This window comes from Solea solea, chromosome 10 (genome assembly GCF_958295425.1).
Source record: "Solea solea chromosome 10, fSolSol10.1, whole genome shotgun sequence".
In the NCBI taxonomy this organism is placed as follows: domain Eukaryota; kingdom Metazoa; phylum Chordata; class Actinopteri; order Pleuronectiformes; family Soleidae; genus Solea; species Solea solea.
The window spans coordinates 16,444,272-16,456,342 of NC_081143.1; the positions used below are offsets into that span (position 1 = coordinate 16,444,272).

A 12,071-nucleotide genomic window follows, 5' to 3' on the forward strand; every position below is an offset into this window, starting at 1 on the left:
ACTGTATCAGCCTTATCAGCCGAGGTTTTTTCTTTACATGCAAATAAATAAATCCTTTTGTGCTAATGTTTTTTTTTTCTTTTGTTGTCTGACTCCAACACCTTGCTGCTTCTCTCCTCCTCCTCCTCCTCACCACTGTATAAGCCCTGGCAACAGTCGGTGGGTTTGTTGTAATCTAGCTGTCTAGTTCCCGGATCATTTTGCAGTGTGTGTGTGTGTGTGTGTGTTTGTAATAATGCAGCAGGTACATGTGGAATTAGGAATTAGGGACGGAAAGCAAATAAGGAGAGAAAGTGTTTCAGTCCTGTTCTAATAAGAGATTGACCCCAAAAAATAGAGTACATCTGTCTGAAAGTGTTGATGAAGAAATGCACAAATCTCTGCAGCTCTACAGTCTGAGTTGTTTGCAAAGGAACTGATTATGATGTCAGAGAAAGAGCTTTGGTTTCATGTGCTGCATCTCTGCTCTGCCAAAAGACAGACATCATAAGAGGTCACCACAGTGGCACCTGAAAGATATGAATCACAATTAAAGCCGTTGCATCTCTTCGGAGTGATTTGCATTGAGCCTTTTTAGATCATTTCTTATCCTGGTCAAGAATCTCAAATACTTAGCATGTACAGGTACAGGTGTTGTCTGCCATCATTACTAACAGTTTACCTATGGTCTTCATTTGTGTCACAAGAAATGTGAAGAGTTTTTATATTTCTTCCAATCCTCCATTACTCCAAATCATTTGACAGGGGGCCAGTAAATAGGCTGAACTGACCTGCACCACTCAGACACTTCATTGATAACATAAATGACTGCTCCTTCAGGCCGCAAGGGACAAACATGGTGGTAACATTTGTATTAGTACTAATCACAATAACAACTGCCAGAAACCTGCATATTGTTAAAAAGTAGCCGTGCACTTGAACAATAGCATGGCCCTGGTTCTCTTAAACCTGGAGTGGAATCCTATTTAATGTTATTGGTAAAACCTGTGTGTGTGTCCCAACTGTTTCACGTCAAGAAATATCTGCTGTGATAAAGGTTTATTATGATTAACCTTAGGATTTAAGACCTGCTTGAGTGTTACATTCACATGTTGTATCATTTAAATTCATACTTTGCTATATTTAAGACCAACTTTCAGTCACATCATTCCAGTCCAAATTTCAATGATCACAGAACTTTGTCAGACATAAAACATCAAAGCTGGATGGTGCACTAAGATTTTTGCACAGTACTGTATGTAATCTGAATAATCAAGTTTCTAATGATCTTTGGTGTCTTAGCCTAAAGGGGATTGAACAAGGGTAGTGGGACTAAACTGGGATGTTTAAGGTACTCAGTCACCCCTACATCTCTCACATGTTCGAGTAGCACTGCTGTAGACTGCTGTATTTTCAGAAATGCCTCCCTGCTTTGAACAATTAGAAGGTAGAAAATATTTTTTTTCCCTGAGCTTCATGTCAATATCTTCTCTAGCAATCACCTGGGGAGGGACATGCCGCTTTATAATAGAAGGTTAGATTACATGATGCAGCACGGCATCTATCGTTACAAATCAAGACTACCATAAGACAGCTGTCCTGTCCTGCAGATTCATTTGCTGGTGATACTTTGTCAAGTTGTGTTGTGGTTTTCAGATCACCATGTTTAATCCAGGGTTTCTTAATGCTGTTATCTACTGACTGATTTGAAATGGTCTTTGAACTGTGAGGAAATCAGCTACTACAGTAGTGCACTGCAGCACCATGCACTGAAAGAAGAAGAAGAATTAATAAGAGAGCTGTGCGTGTGCGTGCACTCTTACCCCCAGAAGTAGAGACATGAAGAGCAGACAGGTCGCTGTTTAATTGATTACAAGGGAACATGGTGACTCATCGATCGTACACACACACACACACTCTTCCTCTCCCAGAATCCAGTGGAGTAGGGTTACATTGAGGCAAATTGGAAACACTGCGTTTGTGAGAGAGTGTACACGGAAGAGCTTGTACTGATTACCTCCGCTAAGGAAGTTTTGTTTTCATCGGCGTGGGTTTATCTGCAAGTTTGTCTGTCCTTCTGTCAGCAACTTCCTGGGTGATCACACAAGTAAATTTAATACATTAAATGTAGGTAAGAATTTGCCCACTGATGACATTACAAAAACATATCAAAACCCTTTCTCTTATAATGGGCAAAAGTGTAAAATGTTGTCATTAGTGTGCAATTGTGGTGTCTTCACACTGCTAACATTGCATTCACTGCCACTGGAACTACAGCAAAACACCACCATTTTAGACAACAACATTCATCCTCACATGTAAATGAACCAGTGTCTGCTGGTCACACAGTAAGATACTGGTGATGCACATTTTTATAACCATGTTCATTTGAAAAGCTTCCATCTCTGAAACTCTGCTGAAATTGATGCATTTTATGGCATGTTTTACAGTTCTCTTTTTGACTCTTTTTAAAGAGTATTATGGAAATGTTGTTCAATAATGTCTAAGGATCTAAGGAGGACCACACAGTCCGATTAAAATGTATGGTAACCGCTCTACCAACTAAAATCGAAAACTCATCCTTCCTCTTATCTTTGAGCTGCACACTGATACAGGTTTGCTCAAAACACACCCTTCCTCCTCCCCCTGTCAGTAGTTCATATGCAACAGGGCTCAGGTCTTTAATTTTTTCACCCCCCTCTTACTTCTAATTATGTGCTCCTCATCTACTTCCATCTGTCTCTTTCTAAACTGTGAGGCTCTGGCTGCCACTGTGCTGTGCCTCCAGCTAATAAAGCAGCCTGTGCTGTAGCTTCCAGTGTAGTAGCCTGGTCTCCTGCAGGTAGCTTTTTGTAAACAACTTTCAGTACATTTTTTTTTTTCAAAAACATGGGTTGGGTCAATAGCAAATATTACACTCTGGGAATTTTCTGAGTTGCCATTTTGACTGATTCACAGTTGACAGTTTAAAGTGGGATTCTACCTGTATGATTTTTTTTTTGTTACATTTTCTGCAGGTGCTTCTTTCTGTTCAACTGTGGTGGTGCTGTTTCTGATGCTAGCACATGTACACATACCGGGCATGAAATTAACACTCGACCACACGCCAAATACGGGTACATTTTACGATTGGTGAGTGAAACTGTCAATCTACCCGCCTAATGAGTACAGAGCAACTGTTGTGTTGTGGACATATCCGCTACATGTGTTTGTTATTTTTTAGTTGAACTGTTACTCAACAGCTAAGTCCGACATTTTTTTTAGCCCAATATGTGGCGGCATATTGCTGGGGGGAAGAGGCCGGTTGTAACAATGGACCAACAAAAGGATGACCAGGATGATACAAAGAAAATGTCGAACTTGGTTGAATGACCTATATTTAATTGTAACAACACACTACAGGGGCAAAAACCCTAACGACTAATGAATTGCTTAGTGATCAGTTGGGTGTTAACTAAATAAATGAGACCATCAGTGAGATGATTGCCAGTTTCTATTTCTGTTATTTTCTATTAACTAGGCCTAGTCATTAATTAGAATAAGTTGGATAATAACTCGACAGCACTTTAATTTGTATTCTGAACAAGTTCAAGAACCATGCTTATGCATTTTCTGTGTTATTCACCTTTATTGGAGGCACAAAAAATGTGGCTGGTAAAAAGTGGATTTAAAAATCTACCTGCCACAGTTTCTGGTGCCCAAAAAAAGTTAACTTCAGGCCCTGTTCACACACACAATCGTCCACTTATGGCTCCTCTAAGTTTGGGTCCTCTGGGACCCCTGAGGGTTCGGCACAGTTTCTTAACTGTTCCTAGGACTGTGCTCTTCTGAACAGAGATGATGTTGGAATCTGTTGGAGCCACTCTCACAGTTTGAGGGGTTACGACCTCTACTGCTCCTATCACCACTGGGACCACAGTTGCCTCTCCTCTAGCTCCTCTTTCAGCCCTCAACTTTCTCATGTTCCTCCTTCTTGATGTTGTTGTTGTTGCTTGGGATTGCCTCATCAATCACACTGCTGTTTTATCAACAACCACTATGTCTGGTTGATTAGCCACCACCAGTTTGTCTGTTTGGATCTGGAATTCCCATAGATCTTAGCGCTGTCATTCTCAACCACCCTTGTAGGCATCTTCCATCTTGACCCTGGTACCTCCTGTCTATGCTCCACATGGATGTTTATATACACTATTCCAGTCACTTGGCTGTGCTGTTCCATGTACGCATCTTACACCCTGCTGTGATGTGATACACTGTCCCCGTTTGATTTGTGCGTAGGGAGTGGTTGGTCAGCCAGTTGGGTCCTGAGGCAAGGTCCTTCATGCTGTAATGCTGTACCAGGTGTTGAGGATCCAGGGCAACCTGATTTAATAAGTGGGTTACAGGAACACACCTTACATGGACTACAGCTATTCCAAACCTACTCGCATCTCACAGATGTGCTCAGTTTAATTCAATTAATTAAATGGAATAGGAAAAAACAAAACACTGGGCAATAATTTCTTTATTTCATTTGGACAAAGTGACTACTAATGAATAGATAATGAAAATACAAATGAGTTGCAGTTTTGATATTAATAGCTTCCACAAGAGCCATTGTTGTGTGACACAATAAGCAAAACATTCTAGTTTATTTTTTTCAAATGTTTTTTTTTTTTTTTTTTTCTTATCATTTTTGAGCTCTTTTGGTTGAGAAAGAAGAAAGAAGAAAGAAATTGAAAACCTCTGAGTTAGAGTACAATGCTGAGTGAAATGTACATGACGCGTGGCTACAGGCTTTGATAAGTCCTCAAACTCACAGACATGTGACTCTTAACTGTCCTGGATTATCTTTCATTGTCTACCAGCAACAGAATATCCCTATGGAATAAAGCTCTGTGCAATTTTATTTTATTTTTAAAAACTAAAGGTTTTATGTCTGGTTTCTGTCTGAATGGAAGTTGTCAGATATCGTGTGACGCAGCAAATATTCTCTTCCTCCCTCTCTCGGGTCTCGGTCTCGGTCTCTCTCTCTCTCTCTCTCTCTCTCTCTCTCTCTCTCTCTCTCTCTCTCTCTCTCTCTGCCCCACTAATCTGTTTTTGCTACTTTTATTTCCATGTTAATGGATTATTTTTCAAATTTGGTTGTTGACATGTACAGTTGGATTCTCAGACTAGAGTATCATGGCCAGTTCAGTGCAATTTCTCAGTTTAAATGACTGAACCATTATCTCTGAGGGCATTTAAGCTCTGACTGCTCTGCTGATGGTGCATGTTGGAACCTTCATGGCTGAGAGCAGGGACAGATCGTGGCCTCAGTGTGCCTGGGTCATCACAGGGTCACTGATGATGCTCTATTGTAGTTTTGGTGACAGCAGCTTCTGTCAACCTAGCAGCTGTGTTCTTTTAATGTTTCTAAACTTGCGTTCTCTTTCTCTTGCAGCTGAAACTTGAAGACCGATCCATTGTCATTAGAGACATTGTGCGACGAAACCATTCGAATGTAAGTAGAGTTTTCAGTCGGCATCTTTGTCATTGTCTCAACTCTCTCCCTTTTTCACTTCACTCTTTCCATTTTGTCTTGTTACTTTTGGCTCTTTTTCAATCAACGCTCCCATTGTCATTCATGTCACTGTTTACTGCTCCCTTCACTTTGCTGCATCAGACATGACTGGAATATATTATTGCAGGTTGACTCGTGCTAGACAAAATGCAACAAAATAAATACAACATAAAACTTTTGAAATTATTGTTTTTCTTGTGTTGGTCTAATTCAATAACCAGTGAAGTTGTTGGAAAATAGTTTGACAACACGCTGAACTTGTTTTTGTTGCATTACAGGACAACCAGTGTGGTATTGTTACCAACATCGACATCGAATGTGCAGTGAAACTAGTGGGAACAAACTGTGTTTTGTATCCAGTTAACAGCAAAGACCTGCAGCACATCTGGGTAAGAGAGAGATTTTTATGCCTTTCTTTTAGAGCTAAAATATGTCACAAGTATAGCAGTTATTTTTATTTTTTTAGTTCTACAATTCTAATCTAATTCAATAGAAATCGTCTCTATTTCTCAGTAGTATTTTCTTACTTTTTAAAGATCTTCCTGGGAATACAGCAAATAAGTAGTTGTGACATATTACAGTAAAAAAGCACAGGTGTGAATAATGAGATTAGTTACCATTAAAGTAATTAGGAACACCTGAGCCAGTCATGCTGTGACAAGTCAAAATACAAGCTGTAGAAAAAAAAGATGAATTAAACATGTTTCCGGAATATATTGGTCCAATAATGTCACTACAAAAACTACCAATTTGTTAATGTGTGTTGTTAATCATAATCGATACACACGTTCATGTAATTGACTGTCTTGTCATATATTACATAAAGTAATTTAGTCCTTACATTGTTTCTTGGCACCAGGTGAATGTTTTAGTGTTCAATATTATACAGTGAGTGAACATGTACAGTATAATTGACCGTTGTCCTGTTGTGATTTTGTCCCTCAAGTCCTTTATGTACGGCGACTACATTGCGTATGACTTCTGGCTGGGGAAGGTGTACGACCTGACTAATCACATCATCCTCAAGCTCTCCAATGGAGCCAGGTAGTGTGTGTGTGTTTGCAATATGTGATTATCCAACATGTGTTGTCACCATGTGGGAGCCTGTCAGTGTCTGCATGCTGGCGCACATTCTTCAGTGGATGTCCCTCACTCCGCTGTGTGTCTCTCGTTGTCTCCCTCCAGGTGCTCCATGAGCGTGGAGGACGGCGCCAAGCTTTATGATGTCTGTCCACATGTCAGCGACTCGGTATGTAGCCATTGGCTTTTCTGTCACTTCGTGTCTTTATCTTTTTTTATTTCCCTGCTTCTATTGCAAGCGGAAAAGAACAGCTGTTAGGGTTAGTTAAAGTACTACTTAGGGTAGTAGTTAGTAGTAGTAAGTCGCCTGATTACAATTCAAACTGATATTTTTAGAGGTTCTGCAATATCGTATTTTCTGCAGCTAATGCCAAACTTATTTTTATTGTATTTATTTTTCTATGTTTATGTTTTTCCTTATTTCCTCCGTCAGATAAAATATAACCTAGTGATATCTATAACTTCTAGTTATTGGTTACGAATTATTTGAGCCTCTATGTCCACTGACGCTTAACTAACTGACATTTAATTATTTATTTTTATAAACAAATGCTACGAGCAAAATTATTTTTTTAATTTTATTTTTTTTGTATTTTGAAGAAAGTAATTTTTTTGTTATTTGTATGCTATGACTTGTATGTATTAATACTGACCCTGGCCAAGTAATAGAAACTAAATGCACTGTACTAGGACCTAAAGCTGAGTTGTCTTTAATCTAAATGATCTGCTGCATTGTAATCGACAAATGTTAATACCTGTTGTTGCACTTCAGATTAAGGACATATGTTTTGCCATTATGTTTTACACTTGTTATTCTGTTGCTTTCCAGGGCCTGTTCTTTGACGAGGCATACGGTTTCTACCCAGGTCAGGTCCTCATTGGTCCTGCCAAAGTCTTCTCCAATGTGCAGTGGCTGTCGGGGGTTAAACCTGTTCTCAGCAGGAAGTGCAAGTTTAGGGTGGTGGTAGAAGAGGTTAGAGGACTTTGTTTTTCACCAAACACACTTAACCACCTGTCATTGTTTGTGTGTGAGAATAACACATCCTCCTGACATATCATCACTTCAACATGGAGTGGAAGACTTTCAATTATGAATAGTGGTGACTAGAGATGTAACGATATGAAAATTTCATATCACGGTTATCGTGACCAAAATTATCACGGTTATCAATATTATCACGGTATTGTTAGATGTGTTCAAAATGTTCCAAAAGTACTGAACACACACACACTGAAATCTTTTAACCAAGTTTTATTTAAAAAAAGATATTTTATATTATATGATTATTATTATTATTATCATTATTATTATTATTATTATTATTATTAATAATAATTATCATCTGACTGACACACACACACACACACAGGTCCTCACTCTGTGTCGGATAATAATTAAGTAGCAGTGGTCGTACACAGCATAAAAATAAAATAAAAAAACACAGAAACAAACACATTTTGGTCTGCTACGGTACCTGTCGTCTGCACACTACTCGCTTTCGCGAGACAAACCATGACGTTTCCCACTATTCCGAAATCCCGTTTTTGTTGACTTACCCGCTGAAAAGTTGTGTGTGGTGGTCACGGAGATGGCTCATCATATTGGAAGTGGCTTCGCGCCGCGAAGTTCGCGGAGTTTTTTTTTTGCATTTTCTGCACAAGGATTGATTGTCTTCAATTATTTTACTCTCAACATCCTTTAAAAATACAAAATATGCCCAGATTTCTGATCTTACGGGGGGTAATCTCTGGAGCGCAGGTGGCTTCAGCCGTGTTGTCGCTGGACAGACAGTGCAAACTGCGCATGCGCGCCCGCTTGAGCGAGTGCCGTTCAGGTGCTGCTGCTTCTCCAGGAAATGAGCAGTATCACTGTGAGTTTTTCGGTAATCAGTTGCAATAATCACGGTTTTAACGATAATTAAAATTTGAAACGGTATGATAACCGTCGGGAATTTTACCGCGGTTTATCGTCATACCGGTAATCGTTACATCCCTAGTGGTGACTGACTCAGTGAGTGCTCATGCGCTAATATAGCTCTTGCTCCTATAATGCACAGCTCTTCGTGTTAGCTACAGTAATATGATGATTGAATCAGTTACCGTTCATGGAGATCTCTGCTGCGTACAAAGCTTTTCTTTCTTTTTTTTTTTAAATGACATTGTTTGAGTCATGAACTTAAATAACTTGGGGGACGATTTTGATGTTGATAACTTACTTGTGCCATTGTGCTTTCCTCAGGTAAAGGTGGTTGAACTGAAGGTGACGTGGATCACTAAGAGCTACTCCCCAAAAGGCTCCGACAGTGTATATCCACCTGCCTCCACCATCACACAGGAGAATCTCTGCAGGTCTGAATGTCTTCATATTTCAACATGCATATTATGTTGAAGTTTATGCATAGATTTGTGGTCACACAGTTACTTTATTTTGTCGCCCACGGTATAATGTTACTCTCTTGGTTTGGTTTAGGGTGCGACGTCTTGGTTATTATGACCACACCCAGAGGCAGCTGGGGGAGAGGGCCCTCTACATCTTCCCGGCCAAGGGAGATGCCACACGCATCACCTGTGAAGGACCTGAGGGAGCAGCCATCCTGCCAGAAGATCCTGTGGCCAGAAAGGTGTGAATAAGAAATGTATTAGTTTCATGTGTCATAGTATTACATTTAATTGTGCTCATTGACTAATTATCCCCTTAGGAGTAACTGCCTATTTTAGTTCATGAACAATAGTTATTTTATTCATGTCAAGTTCATATTTTTGCCTTTTGATTTGGCATGTTTACATGTTGATTGAATGTATAATGTCCCCACTCTAATAAGTATATACAAAAAACAAATGCAAAATGTTGCTGTTGGTAAGCAAGAGACATTTCTGATCATGGTTAAACTGTCAATCTGTGTGTTTTATTATTTCCCTCAGTTGAAACGGATGTTCAAGAAGGATTTGGGAAAGAAGATGGAGAACACTGACACACAAGGTACCAAACAATGTCTCTGTCCTCTAACCCAGCAATACTCTGCTGTTTGAGGCAGAATAGTAATACATCAACTGGAATTATACTGGATATGAGTAGTTTCCTGTTAATCTGAAAGTGTAGCCTATGTTAAATTATTCTTATTCTTATTCTTGAACATCGAGGTCATGGAAATATTCTCTCTTTTCTGTTTCTAGTCTGTTTTTGCTGTGCACAGTAACATTTTTCAAATTCTCCTATTATTGTCTCGCACAAGGTGAACACAAATCAGAGCAGACAGACTCTTCCCAGCCCAACAACAACAATGGTCCTGTGGTGTCTGTCCAGAATTCCCTGGACCCCCAGAACACCAACGACACCTCAGCCGAGCACACAGAGCAGGATGCTGATGATGAGGCTGCAGAAGATACTGACGACACCAGGTGTGCGGTTTGTTTTTGTTTGTAGCTGTAAGAATTCCATTAATGTGAACATATCTTTGTGTTAGCACCTGTTAATATTTCAGGTGTTTTGTTGGAGTGTGGTGCTGTACACACAGTGAAGTGATTTAGTGCACAAAAATAACAAAAGCAAAACTTGCTACCACAACAAATTCGTACACCAGAGCTAAATCAACTCTGTCCCTTAGCACCGTTTTTTTTTTTTTTTTAAATCCTTTTATAAGGAAAAATAGTCCAATGACATTACAGAACACAGTGTGTTTCATGCCAAGAGTTCTAAGTTTGTATAAAGAACATCATGTTCCAAAAGCAGTCTCTCAGCCTTATGGTTAATCCAGCGCTTTCATTATCCTTACATTATAATAATGTAGTAACAATGAAAAACATAGATCTGAACTATTTACATCCAGAGAAAAGGAGAAAGAATATGAGCAGGTGAGGAAGGACAAAATAAATAAAAGACTTGTTCAGTCACAATCCTTAACCCTTAGCAGTGAAAAAACTCTATTGTGTTTTCTAATGAGATGAATAGTAACCTGTAGAGCTTCAACGATTATTTTCATAATCGATTAATCTGTCGATTATTTTCTCGATTAATCGTTAGGTCCATAAAATATCAGAAAACCTTAAAAAATGTTGATCGGTGTTCATCAAACCTGGAAATGATGATGTTCTCAAATGTCTTGTTTTGTCCACAAACCAAAAAAAAAACTTTAAATTTTTTTTCTTTGTTATCCAGAGCAAAGACATTAAGAAAATACTCACATTTAAGAAGCTTAAACTATCGGAAATCTTGTTTTAATCATGAAAAAAGCTTCAAACCAATTAATCGATTATCAAAATAGTTGTCGATCAATTTAGTAATTGATTAATAATCGATTAATTAATTGTGGTTGCAGTTCTCTGACGTCATCGGCGAGCTCCACCGCCTCCTCGCAGAGCGGCGGTCTGGGAACGAACCGAAAGAAGAGCATCCCTCTCTCCATCCGCAACCTGAAGAGGAAGCACAAAAAGAAGAGGACCAAGTTCTCACGGGAGTTCAAGCCTGGAGACCGGTGGGTTTACAGCAGGACAACATATATTTTCTTCTTTCTTCTTTCTTTTCTTCCGCTCTTTTTTTTTTTTTTAGTCTCGGCCTTTTCATACAATAATCCTCTATTACTCATCAAACTACTGTGGAATTGGTGACCACTGATCAATACACCATGACATCATGATGTTGCACTAAATATGGCTGCAGCTCACTAGAGTTTAGATTGTAAAAGGCTTGTTACCAGTGAAGAAGTCACCTGTTAAAAGCCAGCATTGTCACATGAGTGATAGCTTTGTTTTTTGTATTTATTTAAATCCATCACAGTTTATAAAGATGCAGACACATATTCAGTGTTTGACATAAAATGGAAATGTGAATGCACCCTATCCCCATTCAGTGCACATTACTAAACACAAATGTGTTTCTTTGCAGCTTACTTTTACCCCAGTTTAATCTTCCTCAAGCTGAAATTAGCTCAAGAATTTAGTTTTGAGGCAAAGGAAGAAGTGCTGGTTGATGCAGGAGGCAGGAGAAAGTGGTGAAAGGAAGAAGTGAAGAGGAATGAAACAATGAAAAGGAAGACTGAGGCATCAGCATGCCAAGAACAGAAATAATTGAAGGAAATGAGAGCAGATAAATGATAGAGAAGATAATAAGACTGGATAAATAGAGGGGAAAAATAGCAACGGCAAAGTCCTATTGTAGTTTTCCTTTTGTGATGCATAAACGAGAGAGACTTTGTTCTTAATACAATAAAAGCAAAGGTTTTTTAAAGGAGTTTTAAAATGTTCAGAACTAAAAACCTCTTTGCTGAAGTGACGCACAAGACTAATGTGTGTTTGTGTGTGTTTTGTACAGGGTGGCAGTGGAAGTTGTGTCCACTAAGACCACTGCCGACGTGATGTGGAAGGACGGGCGAGTGGAAAAGGGGATCCGATCAAACAACCTCATCCCGATCCAACACCTCGACAGCCACGAGTTTTGTCCCGGAGACTTTGTGGTGGACAAACGACGTAAGGG

The 12,071-nt window shown here is 39.3% G+C and overlaps 1 protein-coding gene across 4 annotated transcripts in view; it reads left to right on the forward strand.

The window, feature by feature from the left end:
- Positions 1 to 12,071, forward strand: part of ube2o (ubiquitin-conjugating enzyme E2O) — a 34,083-nt gene that overhangs the window by 10,971 nt on the left and 11,041 nt on the right. For all 4 annotated transcript variants that reach the window (XM_058641274.1, XM_058641271.1, XM_058641275.1 and 1 more), the window contains exons 2-12: positions 5,402 to 5,461; positions 5,800 to 5,910; positions 6,468 to 6,565; positions 6,707 to 6,770; positions 7,431 to 7,574; positions 8,841 to 8,950; positions 9,072 to 9,222; positions 9,524 to 9,581; positions 9,835 to 10,000; positions 10,918 to 11,073; positions 11,910 to 12,064. In XM_058641274.1, coding sequence (XP_058497257.1) covers positions 5,402 to 5,461; positions 5,800 to 5,910; positions 6,468 to 6,565; positions 6,707 to 6,770; positions 7,431 to 7,574; positions 8,841 to 8,950; positions 9,072 to 9,222; positions 9,524 to 9,581; positions 9,835 to 10,000; positions 10,918 to 11,073; positions 11,910 to 12,064 — 1,273 coding nt within the window. The remainder of the gene's footprint in view (positions 1 to 5,401; positions 5,462 to 5,799; positions 5,911 to 6,467; positions 6,566 to 6,706; positions 6,771 to 7,430; positions 7,575 to 8,840; positions 8,951 to 9,071; positions 9,223 to 9,523; positions 9,582 to 9,834; positions 10,001 to 10,917; positions 11,074 to 11,909; positions 12,065 to 12,071) is intronic.